Source organism: Aulonocara stuartgranti, assembly GCF_965226115.1.
Source record: "Aulonocara stuartgranti genome assembly, chromosome: 23".
NCBI classification, from domain to species: Eukaryota; Metazoa; Chordata; class Actinopteri; order Cichliformes; family Cichlidae; genus Aulonocara; species Aulonocara stuartgranti.
The window spans coordinates 24077147-24097414 of NC_138958.1; the positions used below are offsets into that span (position 1 = coordinate 24077147).

Sequence of the window (20268 nt, forward strand, 5' to 3'; positions counted from 1 at the left end):
TCCCGCTTAAGTGTTTTCCCTGGTGTAGACACCTCAGAGCCACCGCCATTCATTCTTCTAACAGCGACATAACTTAATACAATGAAATGTTTTTACTATTTTGGCATAGTAACCTTGAAATTAAATGCTATATGATTATTTAATATAATATTTCTGGTGTCTTCTGAGGGGCAGGAATGTAAATAATCCGTCCAAACCGTGCTACCTCACAGACCTAAATGTCACATGCATGTGTTTCCATGTGCAGCCCTGTTGCTAAGAGAGCGGTGCACTTCCAGGTTGCTCATCTCTATAACTACAGCACAAAGAAAGAAGGACACAAGCACGTCCAGTCGCCAACACTTACAGACTTGCATGCCACTAAAACAACATAGCAAAACTGATTTTAGGCTGCGCGCGGACGTGTCAGATAGCGCCTCATACTGAAGCTTGAGTTAAAGAAAATGAGCTGCCGTGTAGGCGAGGCTCTGGTTAAATCATCACATATTTTAAAAAGTCATGCTCATTTCTTTTTGGGTGTGAATAAATGGGAGCTGATTTATTTGTTTTTCTCCTTCTGCAGTTAATGATGGGAATATGAGTCTTCGCTGGCACATTTGAATCATAAATTAAGTTGTGTAACAGTGATAAATACACTGTCAGGGGGATTTCCCAAGCTAAATGCATCTCTTGAAAATAGAAACTAACACATGAGATGCTCGAGCTCTCTTTAATTGCTCAGGCCATTCATTAGATTTGCACTCATAACCACACGTTGCAGGCTTTGAGGCTTTAATTAGTCAGTGTTTCTTCGTAAGACAGCATCGTTGGACTGTTTTGGGTTGTAATCATGTTTCCCATGTTTTCATCAAGGGATTGGTAGTTTCTAGTAAAGGGCAGAGGGCGAGAGAACCAAAGAGTCTGACAGCTCCTAATATGCTGCCTGCCTCTGACAAATTGGAAACTCCCAAAGATCAATAGGACGCCACCTCATCGCTTGGCAAGCAGAGGAGATATTCTTATTAGGTCCGGGCTCCAAACGGCTAGCTGCCGCCCCAAAGTTCAGCATCATAACTTCCATCCCCTTGACCTTTTTCTCAGTTGCACTTGGTAAATTTTTATTGGCTGTCCTGGTTCAAAGTTGACATATGACCTTTGTGAGGGAAGTCTCAGTCTTAGCCGGAGCAACGCTCGATTGCCGCTCCTGTCTCTGTTGTTTTTTGTTGCATCAAACATAACTGGAGTGTGTGTTCTTTGCAGGAGGAGAACTCCACCCTGGCCTTAGAGAATGAGAGTCAAAGGGAGCAGTACGAGCGGTGTCTCGACGAGGTGAGTGCACACCTTGTTTATCTTTATTCATTCCAGGCAACATTCAAGGACGTTGAGTGGCTTGTGAGATGTTTTACTTACCTTGAAACTGAATTTGTTTTGACAGAATAAAATAAATTGTATTGTGGACCTGAAGATTAAGGTTTTAATGAGGTCCTGAGCCATGCTATGGTTATCTTACAGCTTGGCAATTTACTCCAGCCACAGCTCGAGGAAGGCTGGAGAGAATTTGTTGATAATGACAATCAATTTTATTTTTCATGCAACTAAATCTTAACGCACACTCTTTTATCTGACATTTTTTGTCTTTTCACATCCTCTGTTTACTTTTAAACTGTTAAGTAACAACACACACACATTTACATAACTCTATACTATCCAGGCTAAATTAATAGAAGATATGATAGTTAATAGCAGTTGCCTTTGGAATTTTGTTATGTCTATGTCTGCACTATATGTCAAATAAAGAATCTAAAACTTCACAACTACATGGATACTACTTATTTTCCATACTATTAGCAGCTGCAGTATACAACGCAAGTAGCTGGTAGGCCATCAACAGTATATCTATATGATGCAAAGACAGGAAGGAAGTGAGGAGGAAGGACATGAGGATAGGCAGACAGTAGGTGTGACAGATGGGTTCAAATTGGAGGTTGGGATACCTGATAACAATTTTCTAAAATTGAAATTCAAAGACACAACTAGAATTTCACTCATCAAAACTGAAGCATAGACTTCTTTACAGGCTGTCAATACAGTTACCCACACATTAAGCCGTATTATTTGACAACTAGTTGCATAAAAAATACTCCAAAAAGCACCAACACCACAAAGACAGCAGCACAAAGTATCTGAAATTAAGCCTAGTGGACAGCTAGCAGCTAGGTAGGCACTTACTTTTTCCTTAAACAAGGCCAGTTTGCAACAATGTATAATTTTAGCATTATGATAATACCCCATTCTTTCTTTCTTTGGTTTTGTTTTTTCATGCTATAATTCACCAGGACCTAATGCTAGCTAGTGTGAATAGCATAATACACAACAGAAATGCGGTAATCAGTGCTAAAAATGAAATACAAAGAAACTACTAGAATTTCACTCTTCGAGACTGATGCACTGAAGTACAATTATACACACATTAAACTGTAAAAGGCACTAACACTACAAGTACAGTCACTCAAATTAGCTTAAGCTAAGCTTATCGTACAGCTGTTATAGCATACGGCTGGTATCCATCCCTCTGTAAAGTTCTCATGGAAGCTGAAATTATTTATAGAGCCCAAAATGCTTCTTGCATTAGCCTTTAAACATGTTTATTTCTGCTGTAAAGTTGGTCATTTTAATATGAAAATCTGTGGGGATTGACTCATACTTGGTGCCAGCTTCAAGTGGCTATTTGAGGTACTGCAGTCTCTTTTGCTCCTTAACTACTTATTTTTCCTTCTTTTTGTAACTGTAACGTGCAGTTAAGTGCTTGTGATGCAAGTCTGAAATGTCAGCTTGTATGTAGCTTCATCCTGACATGAACCGGTGTTTGTGCAGAAATAGTTTACATAGCAATATCACTTCTGTGCCCTCTGGTTATTTTGCGAGAGCTTGTTAAGCACTGTTTAGGGAGCTACATGAGGGAAATGAAGCAGCCCCGGCTCTGGGCTGTGCCTGCTTGCTGAATCACTCCGGGATGGAGGGAGCGCTGCTAAAGGAAAGCATGTCCAGCAGGGACAAGTCGCCCAATTTGTCCTCAAACCGACAAGCTCAGCAGACTGAGCAGATCTGCCGCAGGGTGGGAAAGACTGGTGAGAGCATAAGGGGAAATAAAAATGAGAGGGGGTGAGGAAGAAGATCGAAAGTTTAAAAAAAGAAAAGAAAGTACAGGGAAGCGGGGCCATTGTTATACAGAGCTGCATCCTCGATGGATTGCATCTGGAGTAAACTCAGCCTTCGTCTCCTTTCTGCTTCCCTGCTCTCACTAAGATGGCTCAGCTCGGTTTTGTTGTGTTTATTTGTCAACTGTTTTCCTTTGTGGTTGGCTTTCGGTGGAAGGACGGCTTAGCAATAATCCTGTTTTAATGATGGAGACTGTGTGCGCCCCTCTAACTAGAACAACAGTGTAACAGAAGGGATGATTATTTTTTATGTTACACCAGCTGTCTGTGTGAAATTTTAAAGTCGTTTGTTGTGTTTGTAACTTGTTTCCAGGACGTACAGCGTGCGCAAGTTCACATCCTCTGTCAAACACCATTAACTCCAGTTTGTTTGATCACAAGAGGCAGATCTGTAACTTTGCGGTTCCACAAGCAGGGCTCATTTTGCTATGTTTACCCCCATCTCTCTTCGTTCAATAAACGAGAAACGAGGCGCTCGAAAGAGCCGATGGGGCTTCACGGGGTATTAATGAGCAATCAATGGGCAGTAATCGTAGACGCTCCTCCATCGGCGTTGCGGTCTGAAGTGCGAACCGCTCTGAGACCAAGACCCGGGCACAGCAGCACTTAAGTCAGGCACACCTCTGGTACCCTACATCAACCAGGCACTGTCAATACCACCATTATGCTGTGAGAGCTCAACATTGTCTGCACGAGTGTGTAAAAGAGGCACACACACCCAATAGCGGAGGAAAAATGTGCAATGTATTGTGCCACAGCGGTTGCTTGGGCTCATAATAATTCATCCGAGGTGTAAATTGGCTGAGGAAGTACAAACACTCCAAAGTGCAGTGTAAGGGTTTCTATAGAGGCCCAGAAGGGTCATATGAGGTCAGGACTTTATTATGGTGCCAAAGCAGATAAATTATATTCTGTGATGTTTTCTTTTTCTCTTTAAGGTTGCCAATCAAGTCGTGCAGGCGCTTCTAACCCAGAAGGTTTGTTACTTCTTTTTCTCTTAATGCATGCTAATATAAATTAATGGATATACTCTCAGTGTTGTTCTAACTGTCATGTGAATTTTACACTCAGACGATGCTCTTTCTATTTGTCCTCCTGAATCAGGATCTGAGGGAGGAGTGTCTGAAGCTGCGAACAAGGGTTTTTGATCTCGAGCAGCAGAATCGGGCGCTCGGTGTTTTGTTCCAGCAGAAGATCAAGCCGGCCTCGGACCTGCTTCTCCAGGTACGCTGCCCTTCCCAGAACCTACCCTCCTGTCGATACACTACATTGTAGGTGATCAAATGGCAGGAAATGTATCGTTAAACAGGTAAAGAACAAAAAACAAAGAAGAACAGAGTGTGTTCCTCCCCTCAGCCGACCAGACCGGTCGCTGCAGATGGCCGCCCCTCCCTGAGCCTAAGGGAGGTTTCTTCCTGTTAAAAGGGAGTTTTTCCTTCCCACTGTTGCCAAGTGCTTGCTCACAGAGGGTTGTCTAATCGTTGGCCTTTCTCTATATTTTTGTAGAGCCTTTGTCTTTCAATACAAATCACCCTGAGTTGAATGTTGTTCTAATTTGGGGCTATATAAATAAAAGTGAATTAAAAATACAGAGGAGTTCATGGTCCACTCAGTGACTGTAAGATGTCCAGGCCCTGTGGCTGATGATCAGTTAATCGAGTGCTTTAACCCTCTTAATGTGAAGCAGTAAGGAATGATTTAGTTTGCACAGAGCTGCAGAGAGTCCTGTCATATGCAAGCTTTGCAGGATTATACCGTCCTCAGCTACTCCTTTGCCAGTATACTTTTATTTTAGTCTCGCTACTACCACATAAATGTTTTAGTAATGCACAAAGTACTGTATATAGATATTTGAACTCAAACATAAGTCTTTGCTCTGGCTTCTCCAATCGAAACAGCCACCTCCTCAGGTTACTGGAACAGTTTATGTCTCCTGTTGCTCAGACAAGTTACTGGCAAACTTGAGCAGCAGACTGAATATCATATTATATAGTTAAATTTTATAGTTATTAATATTATTTATCCTGAAAAAAATTCAAGGTATACATTTTAAAAATTAAGTAGGTCAGTTTGGGGTCCTATAGTTTTAGCCTGAGTTTGCATATCCACACTCAAACATGGTGGAAAGAACTCCAGTAAACGACCCTGAGTACTTCTTCTCATGCATTTGAAGTTGTTTTCCATTTTTAGTTGTTTTTAAAGAGCTTTGGGGTCCTAACCAGAGAAAGAGACTGCTAAAAAAGAAAAGAAAAATAACCCGTAAACACTTTGATTGTTTACGGGTTTACATCTTTCTCTCTAAGCTTACATATGTGCCGTTTTAATGTTACTTTTATAGTTTTATGTTGAGGATTCACATGAAATCGGTTCTCCCTGCAGCACGGCTTTCTACATTAAAAACTATGTTGGAAGTCTTTAAATGGCAGATACAAACTTAAAACATCTCCTGCCTTCCCCCAAAGTAGAGCGTCTTCCCTGGTGCCCTCTTGAAAACAAATCCCCTCCTCCAAATCAAAATAACACACTTCACATAAGTTCTGAAATGTTTGCAGCGCCAGGGCTATAATCTCCAACTCTCCACATCCCACAAACAACAAAGATTTGAACCCTGTAGCCATCACCAAACATCACTGTACTTGTACACCCCATAAACCCTATATTCTCTCAGCAGGAGTGGGTGTTTTTTTCTCTCCTTTTGGTCCCAATTTACTGAAAAGTGTCCATGTGTCCATCCAGCAGACTCTGTAAGGTGTAATTATGAGGCTGACGGACCTGCGGCTGTGTTTTTACGCAGCTATTGTCAACCATGATACGAAGTCAGAGGGGAATATGATGAGTTCGGAAAGTGGAATGTCACATAATTGTGGCTCTTTCGGGAGAAAGAAATTATGGGTAGATAAGGAAAAGGAAGGACATGAGAAAGCAAAGCAAAAACAGGAAGTGGTACAAATGCAGAAAATGAATTTAAAAAATGAGGAAAGAGAACTAATGTAGTTGTAGGCGTGTTAGAAAGATCCTTTCAAGGTACTTCTGCTGCCATTAGCAGACAGGCAGGAATATTGTTAAGTGAAAGTGCAATATAAAAGGCTGGAAGAAGGATACTGCCGACACCGCAGCGGAAACCAAAGAGGTGCAATCTCACTGAAGAGGTGTATTAAGGCACTCAGGAATATGATAGAGTTTGAGATCAAGTTCAGTCGTTATTGAGATCCCATGCGGGTAATTGGATTGCGGCGTATTGCTTTATATCCCTCTGGCATCCAGCCGAGACTGTTTTTCTTCTTCTCTTTCCGGCGTGATTCAGACATTATGAGTACGTACGTAACGTAAGGCAGGTGAAAGGAACATAATCATGTAACGTGTGCGTGCTACAGTGCTGTTTGTGTGGTTTCTACAAGCGTGTGGGTTTTTGTCCGCTCATTATTTAATAGCAACATTTTAACCATCATCAGGGTGATTCAATGTAAGAGTTAATCATAATGTGATCACGCCTCTCCGGATGCTCGGCGTGTCCTTTATGAGGGCTTCAGTCGTGTGGGAGAGCTGTTAAAAACAGCTATATTTATCCACGTCACAAAGGCTCGGGACTTCCTACGGAACAGCTATATTTTTATCTGTCGTGCTGTATAATTATTATTTTTATACTTATTTTTTGCAGAGTTAGATAAGAAGATCGAGGCCACTTTCTTATCTTCCTGTTCATTGTAACACTACAACCATAGACTCTATAAAAGACGGATTTAGCTGCTATTCATGGGTAGTAGTGGTGGTGAAGTCACTCTGAAGCCTCGAGCTGAGCATTTCCTGTTGTTCTTATCTTAGTGTTTTCAAACCAGATGTGACAGCTGAGAGGCAGAACCAACCAAAAAATGAGTACAATGAGCATAGCCAATGAGCATACCCTTGATAATCCTCCTTTCTGACTCCAATAGTGACCATGAGCTACAAAATGAACTTTGTGTTTTATTTAATAACGCCTGAAATCAACAATTGAGGCCATTAAGTCATCAAGAAAGTGTTTATGGAGGTCCCAGAACAAGGGAGCTTAGACTTCAATGCTTTACCTCACCCCCAACCGATTGTGACAGATGGCTGCCCCTCTTTGAGCCTGGTTCTGCCAGAGATGTCTTCCTGTTAAATGGGAGTTTTTCCTTCCTGCTGTTGCCAAGTGCTTATTCTTAGGGGGTCGTTTGATTGTTGGGGATTTCTCTGTATTGTATTGTTTCTCTGTATTGTTGTAGGATCTTTAACTTACAATATAAAGCACCTTGAGTTGACAGTTGTTGAGATTTGGGGCTACAGAAGAATTGAACTGAGCTAAATTGAATTAAATATACAACCAGAATGTCATGGGCATTCTGGTTGTATAGATGGGCAGCCATCTGTCACAATACATAATGAATGTCAAGTTCATTATGTATTGTGTATTTCTGATACACAATACACACGGTCTGCCCCCGCAAACCGTGACACAGAAGTCTGTGTGTTCTTCTTATAAAGAATACAGGATTTATGTTAGCACAAAGCTCACAACTACACTACAAAATGTTACATTTATTAAATATGGTCAAATGGAATATACTGCATTGGTACGCATTCACTTTATATCAAACACATTTTCCTTATTAATTAAACATTTGAATGATTTGATTGTTTCCTCTGACTGGTCTCTGGGCCTATGTTACTGGGGCCTCAAATAAAAGCTAGTTGATAGTTAGCTTAACCCTCTCCTCCCCCTTTTTAATGGATTACACATTTAGTGAAGTTGAAAAATGCAAGAATCTTTTTTTTTTTTTAACATAGCTTCTCTGTTTACCGCTGACGTGCTAAGCACAGTGAACCAATTACACATTCATCTTATAGAAATGAGGCTGTCATTATTTAAATAGTCATAAATACTCAGTTGAGAAGTCTGCGTAAGCGTACAGCAAAGGATAACAAACGGGTTTGGATTTTGTATCTGTCAGATTACAGATAGATTTTGTGTTCAACTTACTAAACCAATTGAGCTGAATTACTTAGGAGAATATGAAAATAACCGGGGTGAGTTTTCATTTCTTTTCTGTCCTACACCCTCAAGCCGAGGGAGACTTAATCACCGATATGAGTGTACAGTTTCCCATTTAGCTCTGGACCTTTTTGCTTATCAGTAATTAAACGTTCCCCAGTTCCCCGTGGGCATCTTGAGTTCCTCTGATAAAGAACCATAATGCATTTGACAGTGAATGCACCGTTTGTGCACCTTCGCTGCCTTCAGCTGAAATGTTTTTGTGTGAAAATGCCACATATTCATTTCTGACATCCACATGTTAAAAAAAACAAAACAAAAAGCAAGATTTCTCAAACTCTGCACTACGACCAGCTATGTGTAGTACCAGCCACTAATGCTGCTCGGGCTAGTAGCAATTGAGTCACCCATTACTGGGACAAATGCTTGTTTTCTTTTTCAAACCTAAGAGCCCCAAGGACACAACATGCATGCCGTGACCTCATTACTGCTCATGCGGTTGTGAAAAAGTTGTAAAAACTTTGTGCACAGAAGAAAAAAAGAAGTTTGCAATAGCAGATTTAAACAAATACTCTTCCACAAACATAAATAACAAAATTTGCAGAGTGGAGCTTTAGAATGTCTGTTTTTAATGGAGCTCCATATATCTTACTTTATTATATTGCAGCGGAGCATTTGTCTTAGTTCCAGCTACAGTGCAGTGGGCAGTGTGTAGCTGGAAATTTAGGAAGAGCCTTTGTGATGAGTCAGACGTATAGATCAGGTCATGCAGGTGAGCATTATGTGGATGAGTAGGTGTGTGTGTGTTGTGAATTAATCTGCGAGCACGGCTTTTCTCTCTTGTGCATGTGTGGGTGTGTTGCAGGACGATGTGTTTTTGACAGCGAGTGCCAATACTGACGTATTTGTTTGGAAGCTATTCTGGGCCGACGTTCATTATCTTGAAATATGACCACTGTCAAAGCAGAAAAAAAGCAACAACAAAAGAACAAAAGCAGGAAGGCTTTTTCCTTCTGTTCAGTATATCTTGAAAAGTTTGGCTCCCAGACTAATGAAGTTACTCCAGACGTTAGCTAATAGTCAATAAAAGGCCATTATTTGCATGATATATTGCAGTCATCCCTGCATTAATGGGACAATTTACATTTTTGACTTTGAATGTCAAAAAGTTCAAGAAGCGTACAGTCGGCCTTGTCAGCTAGCATTTCCTTCACCTATCTTTCCCCCCGTGACCCTGTGACACTATTGACTGAATCGTTGATGAGGATGCTGAGGAGGTGAAATCCAGCACCGTCATGATAAGATCAGAGCCCCCCCGTGACAGCTCAGCCACTCCCATCCTGTGTGGACAGCATCCAGGCCCGGCCGTGTCGCATCAGAGCTTCATACACAGTTATCTCTGTGGACAGAATAAAATAATAACCAAACAATGTTTATTTAGATGGTGCCTTTTACAAGCAAAAACTGCAAAGTGCTTTATAGACAATAATCTAAATTTTAAATAAAAGGAAAAAAAAGATCAACTACAAATACTGCACATTTATTAAAACATGGTTAAGAGCACTGTGAGGGTGAAAAGGTTTAATGTAAAAAAACACAAAAGCAGAAATGGAACGAAGCCGGTTGCTAAAATAGCAACGAGTGTTTAGCTTGACGCAGGTCGGTCACTGTGACCTCGGCAGCTCAAACACCGCCTGTTCTTAGTGAGATTATGTTTAACAAAAGATAATTTTAGATAAAAAATGTTACAAGGAAAGTGTGAAGAACTAAAAGATTAACAAAGTAAAATGACAATTACAGAACCTGAACTGTATTTTTTTTCACAAAACAAAATAAACTCAAATCCTGTAGATGTTTTTTCATCTGTCTTAAATTAAAACTGTTTCGATATGGTTTTGATGTTTTCTTGATGAAACATTCGTTGAAAAAGGTTGTCAGCTTTGTTTTTTTAACAAACCATGTGAAAAAGACAGCTTTTTATTTAAAAACCTAAAACTATCACATATCATAATAATAATAATAATACTAATTAGGCCGTTTATACTGCACAATAATTAAAACATGCTTAAGAGCAGTACAAGACAAAGTTTAGACACAGAAGCAGAACTGTCACAAACCCGGGTACAGAATTACCCGAGTCCTAGCTGGCACAGGCTGATCACTTTGACCTCAGCAGCTCAATCGCCGTCTGTTCTTGGGAACAGTGGGATTGTGTTTAACAAACAGTTACAAACAATTTTACAGAACCTGAGATGCACTGTATTTTGACAAAACGAAATGAACTCAAATTTTATTTTATCACGTTTAGTCCTGTAGAAGTTTCTAATAATTAGTTTTTCAGCAGTTTGTCGGCTTTTAAAAAGAAAAGTGAAAATTGCATATTTTTTATAAGACAAGAATTTGCACTTAAAATATATTTTTTTTATTTAATCAAAGAAAACCCCTAACTCTCTGATGCATTTTTTTTATATGTTAGGTTTTTTTTGCTCTTTTGCTGTTAATGCCTTAACACACACACACACACATATATATATATATATATATATATATATATATATATATATATATATATATATATATATATATATATATATATATATATATATGTATGTATATATGTATGTATATATATATATATATATATATATATATATATGTATATATGTATATATGTATGTATATATATATATATATATATATATATATATATATATATGTATATATGTATATATGTATGTATATATATATATATATATATGTATGTATATATATATATATATATATATATATATATATATATATATATATATACTGAAAGACAGCACAGAGGCACTAATCATGGCAGCACAAGAACAAGCTCTGAGCACAAGATCCATAGAGGCTGGGGTCTATCACACCAGGCAAGACCCCAGGTGCAGGCTGTGTAAAGATGCCCCAGAGACAATCCAGCACATAACAGCAGGGTGCAAGATGCTAGCAGGCAAGGCATACATGGAACGCCATAACCAAGTGGCCGGCATAGTGTACAGGAACATCTGTGCGGAGTATAACCTGGAAGTCCCGAGGTCAAAATGGGAGATGCCCCCAAGGGTGGTGGAGAATGACCGAGCTAAGATCCTGTGGGACTTCCAGATACAGACGGACAAAATGGTGGTGGCTAACCAACCGGACATAGTGGTGGTAGACAAACAGAAGAAGACGGCCGTAGTGATCGATGTAGCGGTTCCGAATGACAGCAAAATCAGGAAGAAGGAACACGAGAAGCTGGAGAAATACCAAGGGCTCAGAGAAGAGCTCGAGAGGATGTGGAGGGTGAAGGTAACGGTGGTCCCCGTGGTAATCGGAGCACTAGGTGCGGTGACTCCCAAGATAGGCGAGTGGCTCCAGCAGATCCCGGGAACAACATCGGAGATCTCTGTCCAGAAGAGCGCAGTCCTGGGAACAGCTAAGATACTGCGCAGGACCCTCAAGCTCCCAGGCCTCTGGTAGAGGACCCGAGCTTGAAGGATAAACCGCCCGCAGGGGCGTGCTGGGTGTTTTTTGTGGTGTTATATATATATATATATATATATATATATATATATATATATATATATATATATATATATGCCCAAACTAGTACAACTGCACGATATTACTACTACTACTTTTGCCTTTATTTGCTTTTGAAAGAATGTGATCTCCTAAGCTTTCCAGGGCACAGAACAGACCCTTTATATTTATAAATCTGATGAGTGTTCGGCAAGATCATTTTAAAAGTTAAGTTTTGATCTGTAACAGGCAAAAAAAAGATAGAAATCCTCCCTGTAGCTTAACTGTTTTTGAACTCACTGAAACCTGAACACGTTAGAAAGAACTCTGTGCCAGCATCTAAAGCCGGATGCTTTTATAAATCTTACAAATGGTAAAGAATACGGTCCTTATACAGTCTGTTCAGAGGAAACATGGAAAATGGGCATCGATCTGTTTCCATGGCAAATTACCACCTTGTCGCTGATGGTACAAAAATCAGTCACGCTAACAGCTTATTCACAGGCTTTCTCTAATACAAAAAGCAGCTTTTCTTTTGGATTTTTTTTTGTCTGAAGTTGGAGTGAAAAATCCACAATGAATGCAACACAGGTTACTTGTTCTAAAGAGACAAAAGAAAGCAGGGAAGTTTTGGTGTCATTAGAAGTCGTGTATTTTTTCTTTTCACAAGTCGATATACACAGTCGGGGAAGAGGTTTATGGAAGTAAATAAAATGGAAACCATTTTTATTTTAAAACGTTCATGCCATTGAAGGAAAATTTGAGGAGATCATTTTCAAAGCTCAGTTTCCATTTACCGTGGGTGACTTTTGCTTTTATAACACCCAATTTATTTTCTTCAAGGGGTGCACAGCATGTGAGTCGCCACTTACTTTAATGGTAGAAACTGAATTAAAAAACAAAACAAAAACAAAAGAAAACAAAGCGACCAGTGCGTAGAAGCACATGCATATACTCCCTAAGTGAGCATTAGTTCTACCCTTGGCAGGAAATGCAGCACAAGATCAAGTGTTCTGTTCCTGCAGATTTCTAGTTTAAGTTAATTTGAGCTCAGGGAATCCAGTGTAATTAAGTTCTGGGATTAATATGTGGAAATGTATTTGGTTTTGTATCCTTCCCTCTTAAGCATGAGAGTGAAATAACAGAAGAGACTAGCACAAATAAAAAAGGGGGAAAAAATCAAAGCAATCCCAAACTCCCTGATGCAATTATTTCCTATTCACATTATTATTATTTTTTTTTTTCTGGACGATGACATTAATGACTTTGAGAGAGAGAGGGATGAATCGGGGCTCCGTTTGGCACCAGTGGAGGGAATCAGATAGGTAAAAAATATTGCTCCGCCTCAGCCTACTGTGCAGTTGTTTGAGATTTTCAAAAATGAACTCAAATGATTACTTTGTTTAATTGCTTTCTTTTAATATTTGTCATTCGAGGGAGATTTAGACAATACTCAGATCAAAATCCTCACGCCCAGCTGAGATGCTACAAAAAGGAATTTCAGGCTATGCTGTGCGCCGCATAAAGTACTGATAAAGATCTTCATACCAATTATGCTCTTCTGTCATCTCAGATGCTCCTCTTGAGATCCCCCAAAGTCAAAAATTCATCTTTGCGTGTACTTCCCGTTTGACTTTCAGAAACTCCACTCTCGGATCATGGATCTGTCTGCAGCAGATTTGCTCCTGGAGCCAGAGAGAAGCAAGGCTTTCCTACTTTCCAGGAATACAGACTCCCCCTCTAATGTAAGCCTAATGGGAAACATTAAATGTACTTTTTTTCCCCTACCCATATAACTCATCCAAGTGTTGCAGCACAACTATACCCCCGTCTCCCATCAAGAAATCATTCCAAGATATTAAAATACAGATCTAAAATCCAAATCCGTGACCCCTCCTGTGCTCTCAGCAGGAAAAGCCAGCAGTATCACTTGGCACTAAGAGGGATATATCCTTGTCATATTACCAGAAAACCATCGATTGAGACTCGTCTTCAGTAAAAATGACTCCACAGGACACTCTGGAACATTAATCATCTTATATATTATGCATTAAGGCCCGAAAATGAGTTTGCTCCATTTCCTTTGCCCTTTTACCCCTCTGAGGATGCCACCTGATAAACCCTAATGCGTGCCATCAGAGCAGAAAAAGAAAATGAAATAATAATGGCTGAAAAGCGAATTATGAATCATCTTGTAATCAGGATGAGCAAAACCTCTACATATCCTTAAATAAGCCGTGTTAAGTGACACGCACACGAATGTGAGATTAGAGAATTGAAAACTGTGCTATGGATGTATCAGATTCCTCATCTTAAACTCCACTGTCATTGTCAGATTGTCTTCAGGGAAATGCTAATTGGACAAACATCTGCCGCGGTGTGGTGACTGCACACGAAAGATGATTGATATCGGTATTTCTTTAAGTTTGAAAAGTGCAGTACATCGACAATTTAGTCGACTTTTCTGTGATATTTGATTGGGTGTCTCAAGGTTTTCTTCAATACCTTTCATCACAAAATCAACAGCATGATGGCAATTAGATATGCAGCAGTACCCAACACATAAACACTTTTGATGTCTAGTCGGACTAAAGGAAAGCTTATGTAACTCACAAACATTGTTAAGCGGCCATGTAAGTGACTCCATCTTAATGCTATGTCGCCTCTTTTCTGTGTCATAGGAGGTTCAGTTGAATGGAAAGGCAGGTCTCCCTGTGGCCAAATGTCTGAGCCAGCTGAGCCTGACAGTGCCAGCCCCCGTGTACCCACGCAGCAGCTGTAGCAGCAGTGAGCTGTCGCTGTCGAGCGCGTGCAGTGAATACTCCAGCGGCTCGTACACCTGGAATGATGGACGCTCCTGTGGGAAAATGGTAAACCACCTCGCTCATCAGGCTCATTAGGGGTTCTTTAGTCTTTATTTCGAGACCTTAATTAATCCCACAACCTTCATGCATGAGTTTGCTGATTATGTTTCCAATTGGAGTTTAAAGCTTCTGAGAAAATGTGAGATTTCATATTTAAAGACAGTCCTGCACCATCCTAATTCCAAGCATTTAAAATATGTGGTGGAATAAAAATAGCTTGCACGCAAAAGCCAACATTATGATTTGCTTTTCTCAGTTCTATTGCTTTACGTACTAAAGAATATGTGTTCTTACTACACAGAGACTGACTCTGCCTCCTTTCTCTTTCCCATTTAGTCATCTCTGACGTGGGAGAAGAGGCTGAGTTTGGGTTCGTCAGCCCCTAGTAATATCTGTGCTGCTCAGGAGGAGCACCTCCCCACAAGACGTAAGGAGAGCCACATACTGGAAGGACTGAGAAAGCTCCAAAGGAGGAAACACAGGAGCTCCTCCTGTTCCTCCAAGGTCTCCAAGTCAGGCTACAAAGACTGCATGAACTCCAATGAGGGCATCTACTCACTGGGCATCAAGAGTAGCAGTAAAGGGGTGTCTAGGCCTACCCATGTGGGGAGAACTGCTCAGGGAAAGAAGTTCGCTTATGATTCTGATGATGCAGATGATGAACTAGCACATTCTAGTTGTAGAGATAACATCCCCACCAAGGACAACTGGTTTCACTGTAAGAAGCTCTCACACAGCATCTCAGACAGTTTATGTAGCTGGGAGGGAACGCAAGACAGCGGAGGTGACACTATCTCAAGTCCTGTGGCTACTAAACACCCTTCTGGGTATGACTCAAAGGAGCAGCCTGAAAGACTCATGAGTTTTATTAACAGCCTTCTCCCTGAACGAGGGCGGATATCAGCTTTTACGAGACCATCGAAGCTGCACCTCACCCCTACTGAACCAGAAGTTCCCCGTCTGTCTGATGCGGATGATCTGGAGGAGTTAAAGTCTGAGTCAAGTGACATCCGAATGTCCTTTAGCCAGCCACCAGAGCAAGCCGAGAGGGACTCGAAGAGGTTGTCAAGAGATGCTGCCAAGCTGATTACACAGCAGTGCTTGCGGAGAGACCAGGTTCGTACCCAGTCTGCAGATGGAAGACCCAGGCCTTTCAGCCTGATTAAGGAGCCCAAAGTGGCCAAATGCACCCAATCTGAGGAGAGCGTGTTGGCAATATTTGATGCAGAAGGAGAGCCTATTGAACTTTGTGCAGAGAAACTTGCAGCAGCTGCTGGGACTCAAAAAGACATTCAGGGTAGCAAAGTAGTTCCTGACTACACAGAACTGGTGCCCCAAGAGAGGCCAACAAAGCAGAAACCCTCAAAATCAAGAAACTACAGTGTTCTTGAGTCTCCAGAGAAGCCGTCTGAATATCAGATCAGGACCCACAAGCCAAGGGAGCAAAGCAGTAGCAGGGAGGGAAGTGCAGAGAGGCTATCAATGCAGCTGACTCCACAACGGAAACTTATCAAACCACCAAGCAACCGAGCTAGTAAAGGCCTTTCCATCCCTCCCATGAATGATGCTGCTGGTTCCAAGTACAGTAGTTCAAAGATACCTGGTAGTAATAAACCTTCAGGATCCCCACTGAGATTATCTAAGGGCTCTGCCACTGAACCAAGTAACAGCGGGAACTCAGGACCCCCTGGGCAGGAGAAGTCCCCCTCCTCTCCGACAGTTAAAATGTCCAGATTCATCAAGACACCAGGAACCTGTATTCAAAGCCCAAAAGCGGTGAACTCAAAGCTCCCCAGCAGGGCCGAATGGAATAAGGGCGCCTCATCGAGTTCCCCTCACCTCTCAAGGAGACACCTGGAGTATGCTGACAACGGCGAACAGCCAACCAGAGACAAACACTGTGAAAACAGCAAAAATAAACTCAGGTCCCCCTCTCCTCCCCCTCCCCCGGGCCGCACCACCTCTTTACTGATCAGACCAAATTACGAGGGGTCGCCAACCACTGTGAGGGGTCCACCCCCAAGTTACCACACCTCACTTTTACCAAATATGCAATCAACGCTACCCATCAAGGATAAAGACTGTTTAGACTTGGATGCAGGCTACGGGACTGCACTTGCACCTCAGAAACTGGTTGACAAAACCAGTCAGCACCTTCAAAAGTCCCCTGCCATGACTAAGACACCTGCTAAAGGCGATTCCAAGCGGATGACCACGAAAGACTACCTCCCTTCTGCAAACTCAGGGTGTGCTCGAGAACCTGAAACCGCACCTAAAACCTCGAAGAATGTCCCTCCTCCCTACAGTGCCCTCAGAGGGTCCTCATTTCAGAACTCACCTGCAAGCAAAAAAGGATCTGCTAATAAAAATGTCCATCAGTCAGTGCAGAAGACCTCTATTAGTTTACCTGTTTCACTTCAGGACACACCTCAAGGTCAGGCAGAGCCACAAACTGGCAAAGCTTTAGACAGCTCTATTATTATGTCCCCTAACCTAGCAGAAAAAGCCTCAAAGACTCGCATCCCAATGGGCTTTAAGGCATTTTTAAAGTCTCCTCCTAGCCATAAAAATAGTCCCTCTATACCAGGCAAACAAGAGAAAGATCATATCAACTCAGTCTCCAAGGAGACTGTGACTTCAAATGCTTCTGCCCAGTGTGACAACTTGCAGACAGAGTACAATATTGATTCGCCATCCAAGATGTCTGTTACAGAGGGGAAAGGTGAAGTCCAGTGTAGGTTACTGGAAGAAGAATTACAAGCTCTTATGGTGCCAGAGGAAGGGGGTGTTTGTGATAATGGGAAAAGGAGTAGTCAGCTTTTTGGCAGATCCATATCTATTGCTGCCAAACCTCATTTAAAGCCAGCGTTAGGGATGAACGGGGCAAAAGCTCGTAGCCAGAGTTTCAGCACCAACTACATTGAAAAACCAAGCATCAATTCCTTAGATGGGCCGGGAAAAATCAGAACTCAGATCATTACCAACTCAGGGGAAAGGGGGAACTCTCTGTCGAGACAGAGTTCCTTAGAAGCGACCTGTGCTGGGTTAGCAGAGAGCCCTGTTCATTCTCCAAGGACAAGACTTAGCCACTATGGAGGGATGACAGGGTCAAATAGTCACGGCATCCTCCCTGACAGAGCTTTCAAATCGGGTTCTAAAGTTGAGGGGTCACAGGGCACAGGGAAGGGGGAGGCAGTCATGTCACCTTCTCACAAAGTGGTCCGTAGTTTACCCATCAGTGATCGGACTGGTTTAAACATCCGTAAGCCATCGAAGGTTGCCTCTCATCCACAGTTTCATCCTCCGTCCTCTTGTGTCTACGGCTTGGAAAATCCAGTTAGAGAGACAGAAGACAAAGCAGCATTCCCTAATGAGGCAGACTTCAGCAGGGAAGTCAAAACCCAGGCGGACTCCCCAAACAAACACCCAGATATGGAGGAGAAAAAAATCAGCCCAACAGTCACCACTATTGAAGAGAAAGTCATGATGGGAATTGAGGAGAACGTGCAGAAATGTCAAGAACAGGAGAAAGTCGCTGCCACCGAGGCCAAACAGAAGACGGGTCCCTCTCTGGCAAACTGGTTCGGCCTCCGTAAGAGCAAACTTCCAGCTCTGAGTATTAAAAAAGCCGACTCTCCCAAGGGAAAAGAGGAGAAGAAAGAGCTGAAGATCGGAGGCAAACAGATGAAGTCTGACAAGAAGAAGGATAAGAAGAAAAATGATAATCAGCAGAAAGAAAGCCAGGAGGTGCAGGGTCTGTCTGAGATGAACAACAAGCTTAGCTCCATTATGGACCACTGCAACAATCAGATGGGTCAGATTGCCAGTCAGATCCAGTGCACGACGGCCTTTATTGGAAAAGACCAGTTCGTGAAAGAGCTTCTTGGCAGGTGAGTTAGCAACACCTTTGTCATTAAGAAAATCAAGTATTATTATCCTAATTGATCGGATGCTGTGCTGATTATTTCCTGTCACCGAGCTTTCTCAGAGATGCCTTTCTACCAAGTGAATCAACGATTCAGAAGCAAAGTAGTAGCTCTATTACATTAAACATGAGCAATCCCTACATTAAGCTTGTGTGTTCAGAGAAACACAAACAGCAGCTGTCTGTTTGAGGTGTGACTCTTCACTAGTGAGCATAAACAGTTTGGGGATCAGACACATAGTCAGCAACACTCAGGATTATTGTGTGTTTAAGCCACAGTCATCTACTCTCTTTGCTCATTTTCCTCTTCAAAAACCCAGCTGACAGATTTCAAACACTTGTGAAGTACCACTTCATGCAGGTTGTTAACCGTGCGATGACATTTCCATGTGTGTATGTGTGCGTGCACACATGTGTTTACCTGCGCGTTCATGAAGCGAAAGAGTGGGTCAACGCAATTTATCAGGAGTCTCGCTTTCTACCTGGTGAGTTGATAAAGGAAGTACTCGGCACACAGACATGAAAAACAGATCAAATCTTATTTCCTGACAGGACCGCTGTGAAGGGCAACTCCGTGGCCACATCGCCGCCTGGGATCGCCACGCCCAAAAAACACAGCGAAACGAAGGGAGATATGGAGATCTGTTCAGATACTGCTGTAAGTAGACAAACATGCACTGCGGACTTTGTTACAGTTTTTGGGGCAAGCTTGTTTGCAGTGCACGCATACGTGCAAAATTCCCATAGGTTTTCACACTTGTACAGTATGAACATGTTCACAAACAGATCCACAACACCTCTGCCTCTTCACCATCACATCCCCTGAAGGCTCAATATTGATTCGCATTGTGTTCTGACTCAGCCTACAATTCATCGCCTACTTTTTTTATTATCAAACCCAATCCTGTGTTGTTGTTGTCTCCACAAAGCTGAAGGTTTTTAAGCTATATCTCACATAGAGGCAGCCATCAGGCTGTGGATGTAGTACAGACTTAAATTAGGCTCCTATCAGCTGTTTGATTTTGTAAATCATATCAGTGCACTTTGTAAGCAAAATGCTAAAATCTTGACCTTGTGGGTTTATTCTTTATTACCTGTCAGTCAAAATGCCAAAATATGACGGAGAGCCTGAGAGCTTGAGAGCGACTGAAAGAAGGGAGACAGCAATAATAAAAGAAACTGAAAGGAGCAGTCTGAACAGGGGGAAAGAATGACAGTCTCACCGCATAATGTAGGAAATTTAATCCAGATGATGTGAAATTTTGATAACATGGAGGAGCCCCTTATCGCAGACACTCAATTTGACAAAAGAGCCATTTAATACCATCCTCCAAGCTTTCCGTCTATCTTCTCCCCACAGAAATACAACAAAAGAGCCACACTTTATGACCTACAAGCTCCTTTTACACCACCCCCAAAACCACATTTTTAAAATAACCTAATTAAAGTATGGCAGAAAGTCTGTGACAATTACCTTACTTCTTTCTGAACAAAACTTTCAACACATTTCACAAAGCCAGAAGCTTGTCCAGTCCTCTGGAAAGTCATATAGTACGTGAATCGGTTTAACCGATCCTTTTCATCCACAATTTTCTTTTGCACATTACCTAAAAGAAAGCCTTTTAAATTGATAAATGTTAACAGCTTATACTAACAAAGCTGCATCTATACGGTCTAATATATCCAGAAGGTATCCTGGGGTATGTGGACAGCTTAGCTCAACTCATCTAAAAGAAAAAAATA

The 20268-nt window shown here is 41.6% G+C and overlaps 1 protein-coding gene across 14 annotated transcripts in view; it reads left to right on the top strand.

Annotated features, from left to right (window-relative positions):
• Nucleotides 1–20268, top strand: part of LOC309700519 (nck-associated protein 5-like) — a 188052-nt gene that overhangs the window by 141027 nt on the left and 26757 nt on the right. For 13 of the 14 annotated variants that reach the window (XM_082524102.1, XM_082524101.1, XM_082524097.1 and 10 more), the window contains 7 exons: nucleotides 1240–1308; nucleotides 4136–4174; nucleotides 4302–4421; nucleotides 13377–13481; nucleotides 14418–14606; nucleotides 14937–18490; nucleotides 19078–19183. In XM_082524102.1, coding sequence (XP_082380228.1) covers nucleotides 1240–1308; nucleotides 4136–4174; nucleotides 4302–4421; nucleotides 13377–13481; nucleotides 14418–14606; nucleotides 14937–18490; nucleotides 19078–19183 — 4182 coding nt within the window. The remainder of the gene's footprint in view (nucleotides 1–1239; nucleotides 1309–4135; nucleotides 4175–4301; nucleotides 4422–13376; nucleotides 13482–14417; nucleotides 14607–14936; nucleotides 18491–19077; nucleotides 19184–20268) is intronic. The other variant, XM_082524104.1, reaches the window with a different exon arrangement.